This window comes from Anser anser (genome assembly GCF_964211835.1).
Source record: "Anser anser genome assembly, chromosome: W".
Classification (NCBI taxonomy): Eukaryota; Metazoa; Chordata; class Aves; order Anseriformes; family Anatidae; genus Anser; species Anser anser.
This window is the reverse complement of record NC_139731.1, coordinates 7546149-7571273: the sequence shown is the minus strand read 5'-3', so window position 1 is coordinate 7571273 and position 25125 is coordinate 7546149. Positions and strand designations below refer to the sequence as shown.

Genomic DNA, 25125 nt, shown 5'->3' with positions numbered 1-25125 from the left:
GGTGTTCGGGAGGAGGACAGACGTTTTCACAACGAGAGCCCACCCCTCCCCTCTTCGTCCTTTTTCCACCTGTTATTGCTGAGTGTGACATCATATGGTATGGAATATCCCTTTGGTTGGTTTAGGTCAGCTGCCCTGGTGATGTTTCTTTTCTCACATCTTTGCCCACCCCTAGGGGAGTTAGAGAGAGTCCTGATGCTGTGCCAGCACTGCTCAGCAGCAGACACAACACTGGTGTGATACCATTGCTGTTTTAGCTATGAGTGCAGAGCACAGCACTGTATGGGCTTCTTCAGGGAAAGTTAACATCCCAGCCCGACCCAGTACATGCCTAAGGAAAGGCAACTTACCCCCCCCCCACATCACTACATCTTCTGTCAAGAAAGACAGAAAGGTTATCGTCAGAGGGGACTCGCTTCTGAAAGGGACAGAGGGCCCTATTTGCCGTCCAGACCCAACCCCCACGGAAGTCTGCTGCCTCCTTGGGGCTCGGGTAAGAGACATTCCTAGGAAAGTCACTCGCCTGGTACAGCCCTCTGACTACTACCCGTTACTGGTTTTTCAAGATGGTAATGATGAGGTAGCAAGGAGAAGTCCAAGGGCAATCAAAGGGGACTTCAAGGCTTTGGGGTGACTGGTTAAAGGATCAAGGGCACAGGTCATGTTTGCCTCTGTCCTTCCGGTAGCAGGGATTAGTGTTGACAGGCAGACTCAGCTCATCAGTATGTGGCTCTGAGACTGGTGCCACCAGCAGAACTTCGGGTTTGTTGATCACGGGAGGGTCTTCGTGACAACGGGCCTGCTGGCACCAGGTGGGATGCACCTCTCTCAGAGGGGGAAAAGGATTTTTGCCCAGGAGTTAGCAGGGTTAATAGATAGGGCTTTATACTAGAGTCGAAAGGGGAAAAGGATAAAACTAGGTCCACCGGTGATAAGCTAAGGGATGGCGCGCTAGAATCAGAGACTGTGTGCTAGTGAGGTCCTTCGGTCTGCTCCACATGGTGCTGCACGCAATGAGGCACATTTGAAGTACTTCTACACAAATGCACGCAGCATGAGGAATAAATTGGATGAGATAGAAGTCTTGGCCCAGTCCCACAGCTACGACATCATCGGCATAAGCGAAACCTGGTGGGATGAGTCCTGTGACTGGTGTGTTGCAGTAGATGGTTACAGGCTCCTCAAGACGGACAGGCAGGGCAGGCAAGGTGGGGGAAGGTAGTGATGTACCTGAAGGAGGGGCTGGACTGTGTGGAGCTTGCAGTTGGCGATGGCAAAGTTGAGAGCTTCTGGGTAAGGATTGAGGGACGAACAAATAAAGGGGATGTCATTGTGGGAGTCTATTACAGACCACCTGGCCAGGACGGCAACACCGATGAATTATTCTTTGCAGAACTAAGAGATGCCTCGAGATCAACTCCCCTTGTCCTTATGGGGGACTTCAACTTGCCAGACATCAACTGGGATCACCACACAGCTGACACGAGCAGGTCCAGGAGGTTCATAAAGCCACCTCGATGATAACTTCTTGGTGCAGGTGCTATGGGAGCCCACTAGGAAAGGTGCCCTCCTAGATCTGTTGCTGGAGAACAGAGAGGGTCTTGCGGGGGACGTGGCAATTGGCAGCCGTCTTGGTCGTAGTGACTGTGAAGTGGTTGAGTTTAAAATTTTTGGTGACAGGAGGAAAACTGCCACCAAAACTTCGGCCCTGGATATGGGGAGAGCAGACTTCAGGCTGCTCAGGGGACTAGTCAGCAAGGTCCCCTGGGAATCTGCTTTTGAAGGTGCTGGCGTCCATCAGTGCTGGTCAGTCTTGAAGCACTGCCTCCTAAAAGCATAGGATCAGGCCATTCCAAAATATCGGAAGTCAAGCAGGCAGGGAAGAAGGCTGGCCTGGCTGACCAGGGATCTTCTTCTGGAGCTTAGGTATAAAAAGAAAGTGTATGGCTGCTGGAAGCAGGGTCATGCAACATGGAAGAACTACAGGGACGCAGCTCACCTTTGTAGGGAGAAAATTTGTGTGGCCCAATTAGAGTTGAAGCTGGCCAGGTCTGAGGGAGACAATAAAAAGCTTTTTTAAATACATGAACAGAAAAAGGAGAACCAAAGAAAACATAGGTCAGATACTTGATGGGGAAGGTCACCTCACAGACAAGGACATGGGCAAAGCGGAGACGTTTAATGCCTTCTTTGCCTCCATCTTCAACACAGATGATTGGCTTCGGGACCCAGGGTGCCCTGAGCTGGAGGACCATGATGGTGGGAATGATAAACTCCCAAGCGACCCTGAACGTGTGCGGGATTTGCTGCTCCACCTGGATCCATACAAGTCCATGGGTCCGGATGGGATTCATCCCAGGGTGCTTAGAGAGCTGGCTGACGTCATCATGGGACCTCTCTCAATTATTTTTCAATGATCTTGGGAATCTGGAGAGGTCCCAGTAGACTGGAAGCTGGCAAATGTTGTGCCAATTTTCAAGAAGGGCAAGAAAGAAGACCCTAGCAATTACAGGCCTGTCAGTCTCACGTCAGTGCCTGGTAAAATTATGGAGAAGATGATCCTTGAAGTTATTGAAGCACACCTGGGGGACAATGCAGTCATTGGTCCCAGCCAACATGGGTTCATGAGGGGTAGGTCCTGCCTAACAAATTTGATTTCCTTTTATGATAAGATCACCCATCTAGACGATCAAGGGAAACCAGCTGATGTGATCTTTTTGGACTTCAGCAAAGCTTTTGACATGGTTTCCCATAGGATCCTACTGGACAAAATGTCCAGCATACAGCTAGACAAAAACATCATACGATGGGTGAGCAATTGGCTGACGGGCAGGGCTCAAAGGGTTGTGGTAAATGGGGCCGCATCAGGCTGGCAGCCAGTCACCAGTGGGGTCCCCCAAGGCTCCATTTTAGGGCCAGTCCTCTTCAATGTCTTTATAAACAATTTGGATGTAGGACTAGAAGGTGTTTTGAGTAAATTTGCCGACGACACCAAACTTGGAGGAGTTGTGTACTCGGATGAGGGTGGAAAGGCCTTGCAGAGAGATCTGGACAGATTGGAGAGCTGGGCGATCACCAACCACATGAAGTTTAACAAAAGCAAGTGCCGGGTCCTGCACCTGGGACAGGGCAACCCTGGCTATACGTACAGACTGGGGGACGAGATACTGGAGAGCAGCCCCACAGAGAGGGGTCTAGGGGTTGTGGTTGATAGCAAGCTGAATATGAGCCAGCAGTGTTCCCTGGAAGCCAGAAAGGCCAACCGTATCCTGGGGGGCATCAAGCACGGCATTGCTAGTTGGTCAAGGGAAGTGATTGTCCCGCTCTACTCTGCGCTGGTGCGGCCTCACCTCGAGTACTGTGTGCAGTTTTGGGCACCACAGTACAAAAAAGGATGTGAAACTATTGGAGAGTGTCCAGAGGAGGGCGACGAAGATGGTGAAGGGCCTAGAGGGGAAGACGTATGAGGAGCAGCTGAGGTCACTTGGCCTGTTCAGCCTGGAAAAGAGGAGGCTGAGGGGAGACCTCATCGCGGTCTACAGCTTCCTCACGAGGGGGAGTGGAGGGGTAGGCGCCCATCTATTCTCTTTAGTTACCAGCAGTAGGATCCGAGGGAATGGAGTCAAGCTGCAACAGGGGAGGTTTAGGCTGGACATCAGGAAGAGGTTCTTCACCGAGAGGGTGGTCATGCACTGGAACAGGTTCCCCAGTTATGTAGTCACGGCACCAATCCTGTCAGAGTTTAAGAAGCTTTTGGACTATGCTCTTAGTCACATAGTCTGAATTTTTGGGTAGACCTGTGTGGAGCCAGAAGTTGGACACAGTGATCCTTATTGGTCCCTTCTAACTTGGGATATTCTATGATTCTGTGATTCTATGAATGGGCACTTGGAGAGCCATCGGCATGGCTCGCAGTGTATGAACAGCCTCCCTGATACACCTTTCAACCCATTCCTCCTGCATTTGTTTGTCTTTCACATAAAACTTCACAGCAGTGTTTGGAGAAATGTATAGTGAGTATACTGGCTCCAGGCCCCAGGGGAAGGAAAGTACCAGAAAGTATAAATGCCTTAAAATCAAAGAGTGCCATATTTTTCACATGGTATCTTCCAAGCCTGGGCTACCTCCTGGGTATAAGATGCATAAAGTGTGGATCATCTCTAGGATCCCCCATCCAGGTCTCATGTCGTGTTCCACCTTATGGGGCAATTCATCTGCACACTCTCTCCAGAAGTGTTCCCATACATATGAGCTGGGCTCATACTGGGTTCTTTTTACTGTTATTGGGGAAAAATGGTTGTGTGTTGTTTGTTTTTTTTCTCCACACGTTAAGTTGTTTGACATAATGTGAAGTGCAGTCCTGACAGCATCTCCAGAACAGCGTTAGTATAAATGCAGATATCAATAAAGATTTTACATTTTCCTGAAGTACTTAAATGTTCTATTTGTCCACATGAAAGTTTGATCAAGAATGCAATTTATCCAGCTGAATGATGGATGGCTTACAGTGATTTTTGTTTTTTGCAGGTTGCTTTGCTACCAAATAATGCTGCTGATCTTAGCAAACATATCACTGGTGAAAAAGTGCTTGCATCTAGCGCATATATCCCTGCCCCCCCAGGCCAGCCTGGCCAACAAGGTCCTCCAGGTAAGATACAGACCAGAGGGATGTGAGTGTGAAATAGTGCAATGTATAAAAATAATAAGCTTCAGTCTTTCAGTATGATAGGATTTCATGTTACATATTTTGATTGCTATGATTGTATTTGTGACAAATCAAAAAAGAAAAACTTTGCAGTCATTATTCAGCCACCCTCTGTGAACTGTCTAACATCACTCCATTGTGTTTCTTAGTCTCCATGTATTTCTTGGCGTGCAAGCTGTGTTTGTCCTGTATGTGTTAAATTTCTCCCTCTCCCGGGGATATCTCACCTGCTTCAGTTGTCATTTCCCATTTCTTAACTGTGTCTTAAACACTCTCCATTTCATTTCAGAAATACCTATTATTTTACCTCACTGTCATTAGTAGAGCAGAAAATGTGCTTTCAGTTTGCAGGGGTTTGTGCCAACTGTTTTATTTTTCCTTGTCTTGTTTTGCAAGGATTCATTTCTTGGTTTTATGTTGTGTTTATGTTGTGTTCAAAGGAATCTGAAAAGAAAAGTAAAACTCCACTCACACCTTCTGCACTTTGCTAAGGTATAGGCTGTGGGAATAGAAATGTTGTTTTTGCAGTGTTACATTGTATAGAAGGAACATCAAGAGAGTCATTGGGAGATGCAAGCAATGTGTGATGTTGTGCTAAGAAAGTATGTCTGTGTAGGAATATACACTTTAGTGAAGCAAATATGCAGAGGATGTACCCTATGTCAAAAGGCAAATAAAAAGGTCATCCGTAACCCACCTAGAGGGGGACGGGAGCCAGGGATTCGACCTTTATAAAGTATACAGGTAGACTTTACTGAGTTACCTAAAGGAGGGAGATTTAAGTACTTGTTTGTCCTAATTGACCACATGACTGGATGGGTGTAAGCTTTCCCCTCTGTATCTGCCACTGCGAACACGGTGGCTAAGGTATCACTGGAGCAAATAGTCCCTAGATATGGGATAGTTGCAAACATTGATTCAGATCAAGGAAATAATTTCACTTCACAAGTACTGCAAGGGTTAATGCAGGCCTTAGAGATTGAGTGGGATTTTCACACCCCCTGGCACCCCTCCTCTTCTGGGAAGGTAAAGCTAATGAACCAGACATTAAAGAAGCAATTAACTAAATTAGCGTTAAAAACCCAACTTCCTTGGGTAAAATGCTTACCTTTATCACTCCTCCAGGTTCAAACAGCACCAAGAAACGATATAGGAATTTCACCGTATGAGATGCTGTTCGGATTACCCTATCTGGGCAGAAGGGATGAGATACCACAATTCGAAACAAGAGAGAGTTTTCTTAAGAACTGTGTTCTGGGGTTGTCCTCTTCTTTGTCATCTCTCAGGACCCGTGGGAAATTGGGTCCTGATTCAGACCTGGAAAGGATCAACTCTGGCCTGAATGGGAAGGACACTTCCAAGTATTACTAACCACTGAAACAGCTGTAAGAACTGCGGAAAAAGGTTGGACTCACTATACTCGAGTGAAGGCATCCGTCGACCCTAGTACCTGGGAAGCTGTTCCTACAGAAGACTTGCTGGAAGCTGAAATCGAAGAGAAAAATCTCATAGTGGACTCTGAGCGGGATAAGAGCTTACAATTGTAAACTAACCTTTTATTTTCACAGGTAACTAATGAGTGTGGCTTGTAATTGAGAGAAAGGACAGACCTATAGTGAATCGAAGTGCTCCCAAGGGGGGTTTGTTGTAGTAGTAGTGTATATCTTATTCTTTGTATTGATAATTATTTGGAAACCTGAGGTTTAAAAGTAATGACAGGGAAAAATCAATTATTAATTTTGTTTCTAGTGATTGTAGGCCTCAGAGAAGGCCTTGGTCAATTGTCTACTTGGAAAAGGCATGACCAGATAATAGTAAGACGGGATACCCCATAAAAATATGGGTGAATGTGGCAGAGGGTTATGTACCGCAATCTGTCATGTTTGATGCTTGTGAGGTGTTAGCTTGTGGAGATTTAAATGCCCAACGACAATTGAGCAGAGGGAACAAATAACTGGTGGAGACCCAACAGCCAGATTGAGAATAGCTGTATGGAAACGATCCTCTATTGCCATCAGAGAAAGGGAGAAACTCAAGGAGAAAACAGGAGAGAAAACAGGAGGCCCTCTTTGAAATGCGGCAGTTCAAACATTTGAGATTGAAACAGGGTATGGGGATGTGAATGCCTGGATAGAATGGGTCAAATATACTGTCCAGAGTCTCAACCATAGCAATTGCTATGCTTGTGCCTCGGGACGACCGATTGCCCAGATAGTGCCCTGCCCATTGGGGTGGACCAAGGAATCCCGGGGGATGCGATGTATGATTGCATTGTACCAAGAAAAGACTGCCTGGGGAAATGAGGCCTGTAAGTCTCTCTCTTTGCTGTTCCCTTCCTTGCATGATAGCAATATCAGGGTTCCCCCTGCATTCTCTACAGCTCTAGGTAACCATACAGCTTGCCTCTCACGGCAGAGAGTGAGTGCTACCCGGCATCTGGGAGAATTTGCCTTGTGCACCAGGCTACCGAGGACTTGATGGGAAACTATTCAAGACTTGAGATCCCCAGGGCAGATCTCTGGTGGTACTGTGGAGGGAAGATCTTACGGTCCATCCTGCCATCTAACTGGGGAGGCACTTGTGCACTTGTTCAATTAGCTATACCCTTCACCCTGGCATTTGAAAGAGAAACATCACAAATACCCAGAAGAAGTAAAAGAGGCTTAGGAGTACCATTCGATGATAGAGTCTATACAGATTCTATTGGGGTGCCTAGAGGAGTTCCCGATGAACATAAAGCCAGGAATCAAATTGCTGCAGGGTTTGAGTCACTGTTCTGGTGGGTAACAATTAATAAAAATGTGGATTGGATTAATTATATCTATTATAATCAGCAGAGATTCATAAACTATACAAGAGATGCGATAAGAGGAATCGCTGAACAACTAGATGCCACCAGCAAAATGGCTTGGGAAAACAGAATAACATTAGATATGATTCTTGCGGAGAAAGGCGGTGTGCGCATGATGCTGGGCAACCGTTGTTGTACTTTTATCCCTAACAATACTGCCCCGGATGGCACAGTAACTAGAGCATTGCAAAGGTTTACCACCCTTGCCAATGAATTGGCAGAAAACTCAGGAGCAGACACTTCCATCACAGGATGGTTGGAATCTTGGTTTTGTAAATGGAAAGGGATGGTAGTGTCCATATTTACATCCTTGATTGTAGTAGCAGGAGTTTGACAGCCATTGGTTGTTGCATTATCCCCTGTGTAAGGGGACTTGTCCAGCGGTTAATGGAAACTGCACTTTTGAAACAAATGACCATGGATCCACCACCCTACTCAGATAAGATGATGATATTAGAGGAAATGGAAAGCAAAGAAAGTGAAGAAGAGGAAGACATCCACCAAATTACATCTTAGAGAAAAATTTTGCAAAAATCAACAAATTATAAAAAGAGAAAAGGGGGGAATTGTGGGAATAGAAATGTTGTTTTTGCAGTTTTACATTGTATAGAAGGAAGGAATGTGGTATTGAGATATGCTTACGGTGATAAGAAAGCTCAGCAGGTGACCTCCTAAAATGCAGACAACCAGACTCCTTAGAGCAATCAGATGAAAATCACTATGTTAAGTCAAGCCAGATAAGGGAGAAAACATTACCATCTCAAAAACAGGCCGGCAACTGAAGGCCAGGCATTGTCTGTGAAGCATCAGATAGATTGTGAACCTGGATTACCCACTCCAGTGGGGAAACAGGGGAGGGTCCTGTCATCAAAAAGTATATAAACTGTGTTTTTGGAACTAGTAGGTGCGCTCTCCTGCTTGTGGGGCGCCCGCCATTGCAATCGCGAATAAATTACTACTTCACTGATATCCTCGCCTGAGCCTAAGTTATTGGCTACGGAGTGTTTCTCACAAGGCTGAAACAATGAGAAAAGCAGAGAGTTCCTAAAGCTCTAGCTTAAGCCAGACACCCTGTAACCTGCAGCCAGTGATAGTAAAAGTTTTGCTAACTCCGTTGAATTCAGATCTGATTTTGGGTTAGTGATAAATGAAAGGAATTTTACTATTGTTATGAGTTTCTGGAAGACTCTTACAGAGGACTAGCTGATATTTCGTACCAGGTTTGATTTACTACCTACTGAACTGTCCTCCATTTATCCACATTTTTGCAGTCTTGCTTTGTTTTTTGAGTCTTTATCTCATTTTCTTGGAGGATGAGCATCTTCAGTCCTCAGTATAACATAAATGCAGTTAGAGATTGTGGTTAGAGATTCTGGACAATGTGGTTAGAGATTCTGCGTCAGACTCTGAAATGTACAGCGCGCTGTCTTGCAATCTCTCTAATGTAGGCCTGACTTTGCATTTCTTCATTTTGTTTTCCCCATGACTGAGCTGTCCAAGGTACTGTAGAATTCTCTGTTCTGCTTGGAAACCATCCCAGCTGACCTCTTCCCCTGCCCTGCTGTTAGCAACAGGACAGCTGGGTCTTCAGGAGGAGTCTGAAAAGTTCATCGCTGAACTTGATTTTACTCCTTATGAATAACCTAGCTGTAAATATTCTGTCCTGCTGAACCATTTTTGCTCTCTGCCTTTCATTTCCTGTGTCTTTCACATGCCTTCAGTATGAAGAAAAGTGCTTTCCCCTCTAAGTAAAAAGCACTTCAGCCAGTGACACTTTAATGATCTTTATTTTGTGTAAATTCTGTTTCAGGTGCCTTATTTTGTGTTTTGCATTTCATAATGTTTCTCTTGATATAAACCTCTATTTTGTTGCCTGGTGCCTTGTAAAAACTAACATTTTCTGCTGAACCAGCAGAAGCTGAAAAGGGTATAAAGTGAAATGCAAGAACAGAACCTTTCTTGCCCTAATACATTGGCCACTGTCCTGGGAAACAGAGAGGTGTAAACCACTACTATAAAGGGTTTGCTTCTGTGCCAGTCATGTAGATGGCTTTGACCCAACATTTCCATGAGTTTTCTGAGGCTTTCTTTTTATGAGATGTTTCTCAGATGTGACTTGTTCTTTCTCCTTTTTTTTTTTTTTTGTGTGTGAAAATGAGGCTTTTCTGTTTTTCTTTTCATCCCTGGTCTGTGTTCCTAACTGCTTGGCGGTGGAAATCTTGGTTTCTTTGAACACACAAGGTTTAATTGTTTTGTGAAGATCTCTTGCAGCCACTGCGGCAAGGATGTCTCAAATGACTGCTGTGTTGGTTATGTTGCTGTGGATTTGTGGATTTGGGTGTGTTAAGGCAACAAGTCCATTGGGTGGTTCAAAAAATAGTCAATCCCCACTGCTTGTGCTGATGAAGTTTCCTGAAGGCTTTCCCTGGCAGGTAACCTTTGCTGTTGATTGCAGGGGCTCCAGGACCGAAAGGGAGTCAAGGAGTTCCTGGGTCACCTGGACCTCCTGGACAGCCAGGCCCCCGTGGATCAATGGGACCCATGGGACCATCTCCAGATATATCCCATATTAAGCAGGGCAGACGGGGCCCTGTGGTCAGTATTCTCACTTCCTGTCATGCACTGCATGATTGGTCTCAGCTCCACAACCTGTCACATCCTTGTGAACGCTTTCTTTTCTGTTGCAGGGCCCACCAGGAGCACCAGGGAGAGATGGCAGCAAGGTGAGGAGAGGTACTGTTTTCCACAATGCAGGCACATGCACATGTAGTCTATGCACTTGCAGTCACACCCTTTTACCACCTCATTTCCTTTGCTATTCTGAAAATGTCCCGTTGTTCCATCCATTCATGCCTTTCTTCTCCTATTTTGTGCTTGTCATTCCTTAAGTCTTGCAAATAATAGCCCTGCCAGGCTCTCAAGCTGCCTTCTTTCCTTTCTCTGCAGCTCTTTGAGCTTTTCCATGAAGAAACATTGATGTTTTAGCCCATTTCATTAGACTGCTGTTTTGTGAATTTCTCCTGTTAACTGGTTTGTTTGTTACTGTCCAAGAGAAATATCAGAAGCACCCAGCTCTGTTCCCACTAGAGCTAGTGGCACTTTCCTGTGTTCTTCCTGAAATATTTGTTCCCACTTCACTTTCTTTTCTTTTTCTGAGCAAGCAAAGTTAGCATAAGCTGATGATTCTTGATCTGTAGCCAGTAAGTAAGGGAGTCTGCAAAGGTAAACTGCTATTTCAGTTTCCTTTAGTCACAGCAAACTAACTGAGGTGGTATTGGTTACAGGGGGAGCGGGGTGCACCAGGACTGAAAGGGATACCTGTAAGTATTACTCAGCAAGAATTTCCATAGCAAAGTGATGTTGGCTACTAACAGGCCAGCCAAAAGAAAACAAACAAACAAGCAAACAAACAAAACTTTCCTTTGTCAAAATCACAATGAATGACATTTTACATGCCCAGAAAAGGTTATTGGAAAGAAAGTAATCATTGTTTTTCATCCAAACTTGCTGCCTACGCACCTCCTCCCTTGCTGGATGCTACACTGAAGGCAGTGTTATAAATGACTGAGTCCCAAATAGGATTGCATTCAAAGTTTACAATTTATTAAATGAATAGAGGCAAGCAAACAGCGCTGGGTGTGCCGGGAGTCTCTGCTCCACCAGGACGCACACCCGTTACGTGAGGCATCTAATTTTTTATACTCCTAGGCTAATACATATTTATTACTACTTCTAAAAGAGGCAAGGTTATTATAATTGGTTTCCCGAATCCGACGTCCTTCCAAGTGCACCCGCTTATCAGTCCTTGTTACTTTCTCGGGGGCCGCTCGGACAGGGAGACAGGGAGGCTCATATTTTTCCTCCTTATCTAGTGGTCTCTTGGCCGGCTGTCAGAAGTTACTGCACATTCGTGCAAAGTCAGCAGTTTTTTCTCCGAAGAAATCCCTTTGTTCTTTTCTCGCCTAAACCCAGGCCTCAATGTTAACCCTTCAAAACCCCTTAGTGGCACGAATTGCTGGACCATTTCTTACAATTCCTCCCTTTTTTTTTTTTTTTAATCTTCAATTCGTGTCTCTCCTTCAACCTTTGTCAGTAACAATTGGATTTCATCAGTCAGTTCTCGGGGTGTCCACTTTTTAAGCATCATTATCGACACGTCACCTTTTCTCTCCACTGAAGTCATCACAAATTGGGTGCTATTTATTACTCGCCGTATCAACAACGTAAAGCAAGGTATCATACAAGGTATAAACAATAATGTCACTATACCACATAAAAATAAAAACAGCATCCTTTTAACCCATGGTTCACCAGGCAACCATGAAAAGAAATCCCAATCCATACCCTTCCAAGTTTGTACTGGGACGTGGGCTAACTTTCTAATTTCCTTTGTTATCTGCTTGACCACTTTTCCATTATCATCAATCTGTAGACAACAATTAGAATCGTTCAGTTTTCCACATACTCCCCCTTCTTCTGCTAGTAAATAGTCTAAGACCATTCTATGTTGGAATATAGCATTTCTCATTTGAGTGGATTGGTCAGCCAAAAGATCCAAGGCTGTCGCTGTTTGATTTGTTACAACCTCGAGGATAGCTTGCAACCTAATTATTCGGTTCAAATTATAAATAGGTTCTCGGGCTCCTGATATCAACTCATTCGGGTTCCAGGTGGCTGGCCCATAATGCTGTATGATTCTTTCAGGAGGCCATTCATCCTTTCCCCATTTTTGGGCACTACCCCCGGTTAAGGAAGTATCTATAGATCGTTTCACTCTGTTCAGGTCATCATATAATCTTATTCCTAAATGATCTCCTTGTGTTTGTGACAATAAAAAGAACAAGGGTCTTATGTACCCCACATAGCATATTCCCGACCAATTTTCAGGTAGCCTCTTGTAAGCATGTTTGCCACACACCCAATAATGTCCCTTTAGGGCCCATGTCCCATTTGGAAAAGGACCATTCCATCCCTTTTTAGCCCTTGGGGCGTGATAATACAGAGTGTCCTTGTTACCGAGTGGTCCTGTTACAATGTCTGCCCCGTTCGTACTCGTATATGCGCACTTCCAAGCTCCCGCATCGGGTTTCCACTTACAGTCACAATTCAGTTCTCCTTGGTGGCCAGTTATATTATAAGCTGACCAGAAATGCTTAAAGAACACTCGCCTCCCATTCTCATTCTGCCATCTCCAGCGATAGACCCGCACCACATGCTGTTCCTTAGTTGTGTTATCATGTTGACAGTCTAAGATTCGACTATCGAATTGTCCCCCCGCTTGGGCTCTTGCCACAGTTTTACATCCGGATCCAAAAAATTCTCTGTATGAGCATTTCAGCCAAGTCCCATTTCTCAGCTGAACATGTGTGGTGTTCCATTTCCCACTACGTGCTGTACAGTTTATAGGACTACATCCAGGATCGGTACAATCATATCCAGGTGACAGAGTCCAATTGCAAATGCTTTTTCCCACCGCCACTGTTCCTGTTCTGTTCAAGCAGTATACACCCCGAGCTGACGAGTGTAACTGCCATGGGCCTCCTTCCTCTTTCCAAAATTGCGTCCCATTATGAACTTCGCTCAGATTACTGACCCACCACTTGGGTTCAACTGGGCCTGCTACCCAGGGCCAACTTTCAGTTCCCCCCGGTCCTCCACAAATCCAGCAGTTACTAAGGTTAAAGGCCCTAGCCACTTCCTCCCCCAAAGTGAAAAAGTTATTCCTCCATTGTTGCCCATGGCCCAATTGCCCCTGTAAAAACAATACCAGAAAGTATAGCATTTCTTATCCTTTTTCGTCGTCCAATCTTGAGAGTGTGGGAAACGCCTTCAATCATGAGGTCGGGCCCGTTTCAGAGCTTGTGTTACCATTCAGCCCTTCGGGGTGATCCAGCTCCTGGAAAAACTAATCACAATTTCATTATGGGTTTAAGAGATTCTCATGTTACTTTTCTCAGGACAACCTGATCTTAGCGCGGGAGAAGTCCGGTCGAGGCCCTCTCACTCGGCAGTCAATACCCATAGGGGTTGCCTCCCTCGGTAGACCATACACACCGCAGTGGAGGGTCCTACCCCGGTCTTGCCTTCTCCCTTTCCTCCCTTCAGACTTGTCCTCTTTATCCAGTGCCCTTAATTCATGCAGAACCTTATTGCTGGGATATCAGTTCCTCTTTAATCTCAGTTTCAGTTCCCCAGGAGTGGACTCAACCCTCCAGGCTTCGGTAGTTATTGGTCCTTTTATTCTGGATGCGTGGGTCCAACCCCTTTCTGCCGTTCTCACAGCTGTTTCAGTAGTAAGTAAAACAAGGTACGGTCCCTCCCATCGGGGGTTCAATGATTCTTCTCTCCAGGTTTTTATTAAGACCTTGTCTCCTGGTTGTATCTTATGAATAGCAAATCCTAAGGGTGGTGTCTGAGTCATCATCCCAATTTCTCTTAGCTCCTGTAATCTCCTTCCAATGGTAATTATGTATTTCTGGATACTATGATCCTCAATTACATTGTTCCCTAGGGGCATCCCTTGAGAATAAGGCATACCATATAACATTTCATATGATGATAATCCAGTCTCACTGTGTGGTTTAGTTCTTATGTTTAAAAGTGCCAATGGTAAGCATTTCGTCCAGGGCAGCTGTGTCTCGATCATTAACTTAGTCAATTGTTGTTTTATTGTTTGATTCATCCTTTCTACTTTCCCTGAGCTCTGTGGGTGCCAGGGAGTGTGGTATTCCCACTGAATACCTAATGATTGACACAACAATTTTATTATTTTAGAAGTAAAGTGTGTGCCCTGATCAGAATCAATGTACTGGATTATCCCATACCTTGGTATTAAATGTTCCAATAAAATTTTTACCACTGTCTGTGCAGTAGCTCGTGCTACAGGATAAGCTTCTACCCATTGTGTTAAATGATCTACGATTACCAATAGATATTTCATTCTCCCTACCTTGGGCAATTCAGTGAAATCAACTTGTACTTTCTCGAAAGGCCTATAAGCTGTTTTTCTCCCTCCCATAGCTGCTTGTCGAAACACTTTCTTATTTATTTTCTGACAAGTTAAACAACCTTGTGTAATTTGTTTCGCTATTTCAAAAATTCCAATGCAACCAAATTGTTTAAGGAAATGATCGCTTAATGCCTTCATACCCCAATGTGTTTGTGCATGTAAACGTTCCAGTATTTGCCTCGCATAGGCTTTTGGCAATATCTCTCGCCCGTCAGGCAGTGTCCATTCTCCTTGTTCTAACTTAGCCCCTATTTTCTCCAATTTTGCTTGTTCTTCAGGGGTAAATTTCTTTTCTTCTCTTTCTCGCCTTTCTTCCTCTCGTATCACATTGATTTTAACAGCCTGAGTCCTCAGGGCTGCTTCCTGGGCCTCCTTATCTGCTAGATTATTTCCTCTGATTCGATAATCCAATCCCTTTTGGTGTCCTCTTACATGTACCACTGCTATCTCCTTTGGTTCTCTTAATGCCCTTAAAATTTTTATTATTAACTCTTGATGTATAAGATTCCTCCCTTGAGTATTAATTAGACCTCTTTCTTCCCAAATTTTTCCAAAAGTATGGACCACCCCATATGCATATTTAGAGTCTGTATATATCGTCCCACTTTTCCCTTTTAATAGTTCCAGGGCCCTACATAGGGCATACAGCTCACAAGCCTGAGCTGACCATGATGGGCTCAAAGGTCCGGATTCCACAGGTTCTAAGTTCTTATTAATTATTGCATATCCTGATTTTCTTTTTCCTTCCACTACTCGGGAGGAGCCATCTACAAACAGTGCCTCTCCTTTCTCCAACTCAGCATCCTTTAAATCCGGCCTCACTGTTGTCTGAGTCTCAATTACCTCTAAACAGTTATGTTGTACTCCCTCCTGTGGTTCTCCGAACAAAAATTGTGCTGGGCTCTGAGCAGAGGTTACCCTCAGTTCTAAGTCAGGTGAGTCAATTAGTATTGCTTCATACTTTAGGATCCGACTATCCGTTAACCATTTTTCTGCTTTTTGCTGTAAGACACTTCTAACATTGTGTGGAGTATACACCTTTAAAGGAGCACTAAAGGTAATCTTCCTAACTTCTTCTATTAGTAATGCTGTAGCGACCAGAGCTTGAAGACAAGCAGGCCACCCTCTACTTACTGGATCAAGCAACCTAGAGCAATACCCTACAGGTTTCTTAATCCCTGCCCAATCTTGAGTGAGAACTCCATATGCTGTTTGGTTCGATGTATTTACAAAGAGATAGAAAGGTTTTTCCAGATCTGGAAGGCTCAATACAGGTGCCTGTATTAAAGCCCTTTTTATTTCCTCAAATTTCTGATCATCCTCTGTGAACCACTTAAGCTGGTTATTAGTTAATTTCTCATATAAGAATTTGACCTTTTCACTGTAGCCTTCAAGCCACGGTCTACAATATCCTAATAATCCCAATACTTGCCGAATTTCCTTTTTAGTTTGTGGGGGTCTTAAAGATAGAATCCCTAATACCCTGTCAGGATCTAATTTCTTTTTTCCCTTACTCAGCCAGTGCCCCAAGTATTTTACTTCCTGTTCCACAAACTGTAATTTCGATCGAGACACCTTTAATCTCCTTTCCCCTAAAAAGTTTAGCAATTTAATAGTAGCTTCTCGGGTTCCCTCTTCAGTTTCTCCTGCTATTAATAGATCATCCACATATTGCAATAATTTGACTCCCCTAGGTAACGTGAAATCTTGTAAAATTTTTTCTAAAGTTTGTCCAAATAGATTTGGTGACTCTGTAAACCCCTGTGGTAGCACAGTCCATCTTAATTGTTGTTTTCGTCCCGTTTCGGGGTCCTCCCACTCGAAGGCAAAATAATCTCTGGATCTCTCATCCAGAGGGCAGGCCCAAAATGCATCTTTCAGATCTATTACACTATACCAGGTATGTTTGGGAGATATGCGACTCAATAAAGTATAAGGATTTGCCACCACAGGGAATTTAGCGAGTGTTCGCTGATTTACAGCTCTCAGGTCTTGCACCATCCTGTATGACCCATCCGATTTTTTTACGGGGAGGATGGGTGTATTATGAGGCGACATACACGGTTCTAAAGTTCCTTTTTCCAGAAGTCTGTCAACCACAGGTTTTAACCCCTTTCGACCCTCCATTGGTATAGGGTATTGTTTGACTCGGATTGGACGATGGGGATCCATTATTTGAATATTTATGGGGTCCATTTCTATGCTTCCGGTCTCCCCCTCCTTATACCATACTAAAGGGTTAATGACTTCTTCATCTTTTTGTGTCAAAGTGTATAATTTAATCTGCAATTCGTCCCCTTGACTCTGAATGCTCAAATTCAATCTTAAAATCAAATCTCTCCCCAGTAAATTGTACTCCGCTTCAGGGAGCAAAAGAAAATCATTAACATAAGTTTTCTTCCCAGTTTCTACTTTTACATTCTTCAAGACAGGCACTCTAAAAGGCTCTCCTTTTGCCCCTATTACTGACATATAATTGTTCCCTTCCTCTACTCCTTTTGGAAGTTTTTGAATAGTAGATTTTTCAGCTCCTGTGTCCACTAAAAACAAAACTTCCTCTTTATGGGGACCAATTAGTAGTTTTATCAAGGGCTCCGTTGATGTTGACGTCCCCAGAAGATACAGCCCCTGACACCCCTATTCTTCTTTGAATGTTTTCTCATCTTGTTCCCGCTTACGACAGTTCCTCTGAATGTGTCCCTTCTTGTTGCAATAGTAACAAGCGGGAATGGTGTACTTCTCTCGACAAGACTGCCCCCTAGGGGCTTTCTCTATTCCCTTCTCCCTCCTTTCTCCGGACAGAGTCTTATTTCTCTGACTTTCTCTTACTGCTGCTACAAAAATCTTAGCTTTTGCTTTTTGTTTTTCCTCATCTCTCCTAACATATACTTTCTGTGCTTCCCTAAGTAACTCTTCTAATCCCCTCTCTTGCCAATCTTCCAGCTTCTCTAATTTCCTCCTTATGTCCCCCCAGGATTTAGCTACAAATTGCGTTCTAAGGAGTGCAGTTCCAGCCACTGTATTCGGGTCAATTCCAGAGTACATTTGTAAACTTCTCCTTAATCTCTCCAACCATTCTGTTGGAGATTCGTCTTTCCCTTGTTGCTCATTAAATGCTTTATTAATGTTTTGCCCTCGGGGAACAGCTTCCCTTATTCCCTGTATGATTAATGTTCTCAAATCCCTCATATTCTGCCTTCCTTGGGGTTGTTGATGATCCCAGTGGGGATCCACGTTTGGCCATTTTTGGTCTCCTGGGGGTCCTGCCTGATTCTGTCTCTCCCACATTCTCATTCCAGCTTGCCTAATCATTCCTTTTTCCTCGACAGTAAATAAGATCCCTAAAATGGACTGTATTTCTTCCCAGGTATAAGTATTGGGACCTAGGAATTGGTCCAGTCTTTCAGCTACTCCGAGGGGGTCATCTAATAAGGCCCCCATTTCTTTCTTGAAATTCCTTACATCTGTGGTATTTAAGGGGACTGCCACAAACCCAATGCCTCCCTGATTGCCCCCCAGGGGTACCTCTCTTAAGGGATATAGAGAAGCTCCCTCAGATGTGGCAGTCCTACTTCTCGTACATGCAGCCGGGGGTCGGTCTGATTCCGGTGCTGTCGGCGGTGGAGATACCACAGCTGCCGGAGGTGGGGCCACTGCCAGAGGTGGATTGTTAGAATATAGAGGTGGTAAATTATCTAATGGCTCCCATTTATCCTCTTTTTCTTTTTCCCGTTTTTCTTCTCCTTCTTCAAACTCCTCCTCTGTTTTTAGTGTAAATACTGAGGCTGGAAAAGGACGTGAAGTCCTGATCCATAACCTTGCATAATCACTTTCCTCCTGACTAAAAGGTTCCTTTGAGTTAACATGTAGATTTAAAGCCTGGCAAACCCAGTCTTCAAAAGATCCGAAAATAGGCCAAAAGACATGTGGTCTTAAAGGCTCCTTTGGCCATTCTATCATACAATACTGAATCATTTTTACTTTGCTTTTTCCTTTTCTGGGGCCCCTATCGTTCCAATTTCTAATCATTATCCCTAATGGACTTTCTGGTGGTATGTCTGGTAATTTGCTCCCTTTTCTCTGGTCCCGGGTCTTCGATTTAATCTGACCCATCTAGGAATTTTACTGTGGCAATTCCTACAGCCCTTGGTTGCCTTAGTGAGAGTGTCTTGCAGGGGGTTTAGGACCTATCACCCACCCACGAATCCTATAGGAATCGCTTCGGTCCTTCACCAGCCAAGTCCCTCGCGGGAGATTGGAACCGCGGTTAGAAGACCTCCACAATCGCTTCGGAACTACGTTCCGTCTCAATCACACTCTCACACACACAGGCAACCGAATCCCACCCAACCGAACGGTATACACATTAAATACTTACGACTCCGTCGTCTTCGTTCGGATCTTCGCGCGCAGAATTACGGGCAAAATATAGTGCTGCAGCCGGCAAAAGGGAGCTCATAAAAATCTAAATCTTTGCTTGCCCTTATTCAGGTTCGAGATGGCATTAGCCCCGACCTGACTCGAACAGGAGCCACCAAATGGTGGGGGCGCCCCTCCTAGATCAAGTCAAAATTCAGGAACCAAGACCATCCCGGACGAGCCCCCAATTGTTATAAATGACTGAGTCCCAAATAGGATTGCATTCAAAGTTTACAATTTATTAAATGAATAGAGGCAAGCAAACAGCGCTGGGTGCGCCGGGAGTCTCTGCTCCACCAGGACGCACACCCGTTACGTGAGGCATCTAATTTTTTATACTCCTAGGCTAATACATATTTATTACTACTTCTAAAAGAGGCAAGGTTATTATAATTGGTTTCCCGAATCCGACGTCCTTCCAAGTGCACCCGCTTATCAGTCCTTGTTACTTTCTCGGGGGCCGCTCGGACAGGGAGACAGGGAGGCTCATATTTTTCCTCCTTATCTAGTGGTCTCTTGGCCGGCTGTCAGAAGTTACTGCACATTCGTGCAAAGTCAGCAGTTTTTTCTCCGAAGAAATCCCTTTGTTCTTTTCTCGCCTAAACCCAGGCCTCAATGTTAACCCTTCAAAACCCCTTAGTGGCACGAATTGCTGGACCATTTCTTACAGCAGTCTGTGCGCCTCCGTCCTATGGCAGTGGTGGGACACACTCAGCAGGGAGAAGCACAAGAACCCATGCCAAGTGCTAGTTAGCATGGTTCAGCCATCACTCCTAATGGGAGTTTGATCTCTGAAACTTTTTAAAATCCTGCCTCGTCTCTCTCTGGGACTTTGAGCAAATCAGCAAGAGAAGGATGAGTATTTACAATCCGTTTTTAGGTGAAATTGATTAAAATGTTGTTTCTCATGGTCTTTTCTCATTGGTGAGAGAATTCTCATACATTCACATTCTCAGTATTAAATAGTGTACTGTGTGAAGACAGCTAAAAAGAAATGATGATTTTCTGAAATTAGATAAAAACATGGGGGATATTCTCTACATTGTAATTACCGATGACTTTAATAAGTGATGGACTGCAGTGGGGTTAATGTATTGAAAATTAACTTCCAGACATCAGCATTCCCCAGACAATTTTAATAAGTATTAATAATTATTGATTAAGTAGTTATTTTAAGAATGCAATTTCTATCAGTTTAATATGAAGGAACACAAGGAACCAAGATTTCTCTCCTTTGTTCCCATGAGGTGTTGAGATGCTCTTAGCAGGCAAATATAGCTAAGGAATTGTTAAATAACAAAGAGCTGAGAACCTTGTAAATATAGGCTCTGTCTGCAAAAACATTTGCCTTTTGAAAAGTGTTTCCTGATCAGGTTGATTCGAAAAGAGACCTTTAATTTCTGGCAATAGATATGAAGCAGGATTTTACTGAATTACCCCTGCAAGGGCAATTATATTGTCCTGTTTGAAAACTGTAAGAGTAAAGTGGAATATGATAAATGACTGTGCCTTGTGTCTGCAGGGCCCACTGGGTTCATTTGACTTCTTATTGCTGATGATGGCAGACATCAGGAATGACATCGCTGAGCTGCAAGAGAGAGTGTTTGGACACAGGACTTATTCATCAACAGAGGAGTTTCCATTACCTCAGGAATTTACAAACTATCATGACACAGTGGATTTTGGATCTGGAGAAGACTACAAACCACGGGCAGCACCCAGAGACTCCAGGATACAGAAGGCAGCCCATCCTTAGCTATGCCTACTGACAAATAGAGCCTCTTTAGAGTTCTTCACTATAAAAATGCACTGACAATGTAATATATACATATATATATTATTTCTCAGTTTTCTCTTTGCTTTTCCCCAACCATACTACCTGTACTGTAACTTTCACACTTCATGGTGTTCTCCTTGCAGTAATTCCATACCGTCAAGACTGCACTGTGCGTTGTATCTAGACTATCAGGAAAACCTTCTTAGTGTATTGGGCTAGCATGATTAAGGTACGCGTTAGCTAATGGGGCAGACCACAGCATCTCATCTACCTACTTTTGGTTCTGTGTCCAAATGACCCAGTACCTAGATTTTGCAGAGGTAGAGGAGTAGCTGAACATCATCCCTGAAAGATGTCAAAAATTGAAACCCAGATCCACAGTTACTTTATACATGTAAATGAATTATATCACTGAACTCAAGTCTCCAGCTAGTGTCCCTGGGTTTAGGAGAGTGTGAAAAGTGGATCTCTTTCACAGCAGAGGCCAGCTTTATGTGAAATGTCTCCTTCTGTTATGCCCCACCGTGGCAGAAAAAGGCCAAAAAACATGATGAAGCAGTGATATAAAGATACTGCTTGTTGATCTAGATTTGAGAGGATCTAGCGACCTTCTAAAAGGCATTCACAGAACTGGAACACAAGAGTTACAGTATATTTGGCTGGGTATATGAGGAGTATAAGTGCAGGAGTGCACATGACAAAACATTTCAAGTAGTACGAGCATAGCTAAGGTTAGGTACTGCACATGGGATCCTGTATTTCTGAAGAGGGATGAAAGGGAGTGCCCTTTTTTACACTGGAAAATTGGATGCGCAAAGTTAGACCATACCTCATGGATGATGTATGTTAACTTTTTTTTTTCTTGGATTTCCACAGCTGCTGAGGACTTTGCCATGCTTAGAAGATAAAGGAATATATTAAGCACAAAACTGCAGTGTTGTATCTGTGTAGCTGCTACTTCTACAGTATGTTTAGTACTGGGTCTTGTCCATGTTAGAAATGCAAAGAAAATCTTATTTTGCCATGTTTTCCATGGCTTACATGTTCTAGTAGAATAAATACTAGTAAAAATATAAGCAGGCCCTTTTCAGATAATATGTAAAGGTTTGGATCCCCTTCCATATTCTCTGGGCCAAAAGATAGTTGGTGTAATCCCTACCACACCAGAACAAGTCATGTTGTATAAACAGCTGGCTGTCTAGACCTTTCATATCCTTTGTATATTATCTTAAGAGGATGTGTTAATTCCTGTAATTGTTTCCCAACTCCTCACTATCAGTATGCCACAAGCAAGGGCATTAGATTTAAGAACATTAATGTTCTTCATTCCTCTTCACGTTATATGTATATCAGTATTTACAAAGCAATGACTAAGTCACTGGTAAAGATTAGAAAAAATGATAGTGCTCTCACCCTATGATCTTTGGGCTTCTCCTCTGGAAGGAGCTCACCCAACAGCTACAGATCCAAGTAATCTTGTGAACAAGGTAAAGGGGAAATAGTGAGACTTGGGGAAGGAACTTGTGGCCAAAGGAAGGATGGTTTTATCCAGAGCAGACTGAAAGAAACCTCTAAGGCAGCAACCTGAGGCATGCATGTATTATTTTCTTAATTTCAAACAGGCAACTATGTATAAATGATATAGTTCATGAATATGCAATAAGCACATTCGTCAAATTATGTATTCGTAAACCTTGAAAATTACATAACTCTTGTCTAAGTTTACCACCACCATCCATGACCTGCTGGATCAGATTGATTTCCACTATAGAATTAGTAGCTGCAGTTATTTGGACCATCAGATACTGAATAATAAGTTAAATGACTCGCTTCCTACATACTGACTACATTTTATTGCCCCCTGCCCACAAGAAAAATGTGTTCTAAAAAAGGCACTTATTTGAGTTCTAAGCTCTGCTTTTCCATAAGTACCAAATGAGAAGTTTCTACAATTTGTTCATCAAATTCAGGAGGAGGCAACAATTGACCTGTTTTGCATAAGTATTTAGGGAAGGGAACTTCTGAGAGTGGATCAGAAAAGTAGATAAAATAAATGTCTCACTCTGAGTGCAAGAAGCTGTCCTACAGACTTGTGAACATAAAATAGGGTGCATGTTTACATGCCTTTCTGAATGATGATCTCAATAACTTCCCTTTCTGTAGTCTGCATGTTTATTCACAGCCCAGAGCTGTTTGTTTTGTGTTTGTTTTTTTCTTTTTTCCAGCAGACATGCTTCCTCCATAAAAAGGTGAAGGAAAGAGCTCCTTCGGTTTCTCATTGTGCTTCACACTCCTCTTTCCACAGACTCCTTGCCCCAGAGTGCTGCTGTTGGCTGAGTCCCAGCAGTGGTGAGAGGACAACATAGTAAGGACAAGTCCACCCCACAAGACACAGAAATTCCTCCAGCAGGGAAAGCCCCTCTGAGCACAGCTGTCTGGGAAGGTTCAGCCTTCTGTCTGCATCCAGCTAAGATCTTTGTGTAGACTTTTATATTTTATTTCTCATTAATTGTATGATAACTTTCATAACACATTGTATCAGAAACATTTCAGTACAATTTCTAGAGAAATAAATACAGACACTCAGAAAAATTACGTTTTCTTCAGCATACCCAAAGTTTTATAAAGCCAGACCAGAGGAGTCATTTCCAATTTTAAGCCTGGTTACCAGGGAGAGAGGGAAGTCATTACCTTGTAAATTATTTATTACTCTGTGGCTCCAAAAATAACTACCCAAGAATACAAAATAAGAATGTAGAAACATCTACACTCATGTCTAGTCATTACTAGGCTCATGCACATGACAACTTTGTTTCGTATAAATACTATGTATAATTTTATTAGAAAGATATATTTTGATGTTAAGACATCGTTATAAGCAGAAGGAGAATAAAGAGTTAGTTTGTTATTTTATTAATATTGCAAATATATTTAATGGAAACATTTGCAAGAGTGTGTAGTGATGGGAAAATACTGGTTGTTAATAGGTTTAACAAAATCATAAAGCTTGGAAAATGTTCTTTCAATGCTGTGCCAGGTACATACAGGATTAGTCTTTCTTGCAAAGCTGAATTACTGACACATACAAATTCCTATATGGTCAGGCTAAACCAGGAAAAGGGTAGGAAAAGTGATTGTAAATGGAATTACAATAATCCCTAGAGTTATTTTTGGCATCACAGCTTGAATAACGTTCTTCTGAGAAGTATTTCAGTTAATATGTTAAGCCCCAGAGAAGCAACAAAAGATGAGGTGGGGTGCAAGAATTTGTTAATTTCACATTACAATTCATATGTTTGTTCCTGTTACACATTCCAATAACTATACAGGTCATTTTATTTATATATGAAATACTAAAATATGTATAAAATGTTTGTGATTTTCTGATGTATTCATAATTTCTTCACCGAAAGGGTGGTTGCACACTGGAACAGGCTCCCCAGTGAAGTAGTCACTGCACCAAGCCTGTCTGAATTTAAGAAGAGATTGGACTGTGCACTTAGTCACATGGTCTAAACTTCTGGGCAGACCTGTGTGGTGCCAGGAGTTGGATTTGATGATCCTTATGGGTCCCTTCCAACTCTGGATTTTCTATGATTCTATGATTCTATGATTATGGGAGTAATTGCATCAGTCTATTCACTTATTGGCTGGCCAAATATACGGATTCTAGGGGGCCAAATATGGTTTCTATTACAGCAAGGTTAAACATCCCGTTGGCCTTTAGAATTGTCACAAAGAACTAAGAAGGAAAAGAGAGAGAGTTTCAAACAGCTAAAATTGACAGGTCACTCAAAGGTCATCATTAGCACACAGCAGAAGCAAAAAGTTGCAGCCTACACACTCAAGATCCAAAGGATATCAGGTATCATGGGCACCCACCTAAAATATCTACCATCACATGTAAGCCATCTTGGTAACTTTGACCATAACTGTAAACACATGGAGCAGCACTGCATTGACTGAGCTTATTTCAGTATTCCTAGATGCATCTGTTTTTAACCACCTCGTTAATAATCTGTCTCCCCTGTGCCCCTGTTTCATACATCATAAGCATCTTAAGCCAAGTCCCCTGTACAATCAAAACTTAAAAACTTATGATTGGGTGTCCTGGTTCCAGTTAGGACAGAGTTAATTTTTCCTCCTGGTAGCTGGTAGGGTGCTATGTTTTGGATTAGGATGAGAAGAGCGCTGATAACATGCTGATGTTTTAATTGTTGCAGAGCAGTGCTTACACCAGGCCAAGGACTTTTCGGCTTCTCGCTCTGTCCTGCCAGCGAGCAGGCTAGGGGTGCAGCAGGAGCTGGGAGGGGACAGACCCAGGACAGCTGACCCAAACTGGCCAAAGGGGTATTCCATAGCAT

At 43.3% G+C, this 25125-nt stretch overlaps 1 protein-coding gene across 2 annotated transcripts; it reads left to right on the top strand.

Annotated features, from left to right (window-relative positions):
- On the top strand, positions 1–25086 carry LOC310888729 (collagen and calcium-binding EGF domain-containing protein 1-like). 2 transcript variants are annotated; one of them, XM_083815710.1, is made up of 5 exons: positions 1–493; positions 4528–4648; positions 10012–10151; positions 10244–10289; positions 20507–20675. In XM_083815710.1, the coding sequence occupies exons 1-5, from the start codon at positions 260–262 to the stop codon at positions 20524–20526; spliced, it is 561 nt and encodes a 186-aa protein (XP_083671836.1). In that variant the 5' UTR covers positions 1–259; the 3' UTR covers positions 20527–20675. The 2 variants fall into 2 exon arrangements, with proteins under 2 accessions (XP_083671836.1, XP_083671835.1); XM_083815709.1 differs by having other exon boundaries at positions 6–493; positions 10244–10279; positions 20507–25086.
- Positions 25087–25125: the final 39 nt, after the last annotated feature.

Coding starts and splice junctions, on each gene's coding strand:
- LOC310888729 (XM_083815709.1), top strand. CDS start 260: ATGAGTGCAGAGCACAGCACTGTATGGGCTTCTTCAGGGAAAGTTAAC. Junction 4,649..10,011: donor TGGCCAACAAGGTCCTCCAG/GTAAGATACAGA, acceptor TGTTGATTGCAG/GGGCTCCAGGACCGAAAGGG. Junction 10,280..20,506: donor CAGGGAGAGATGGCAGCAAG/GTGAGGAGAGGT, acceptor TTGTGTCTGCAG/GGCCCACTGGGTTCATTTGA.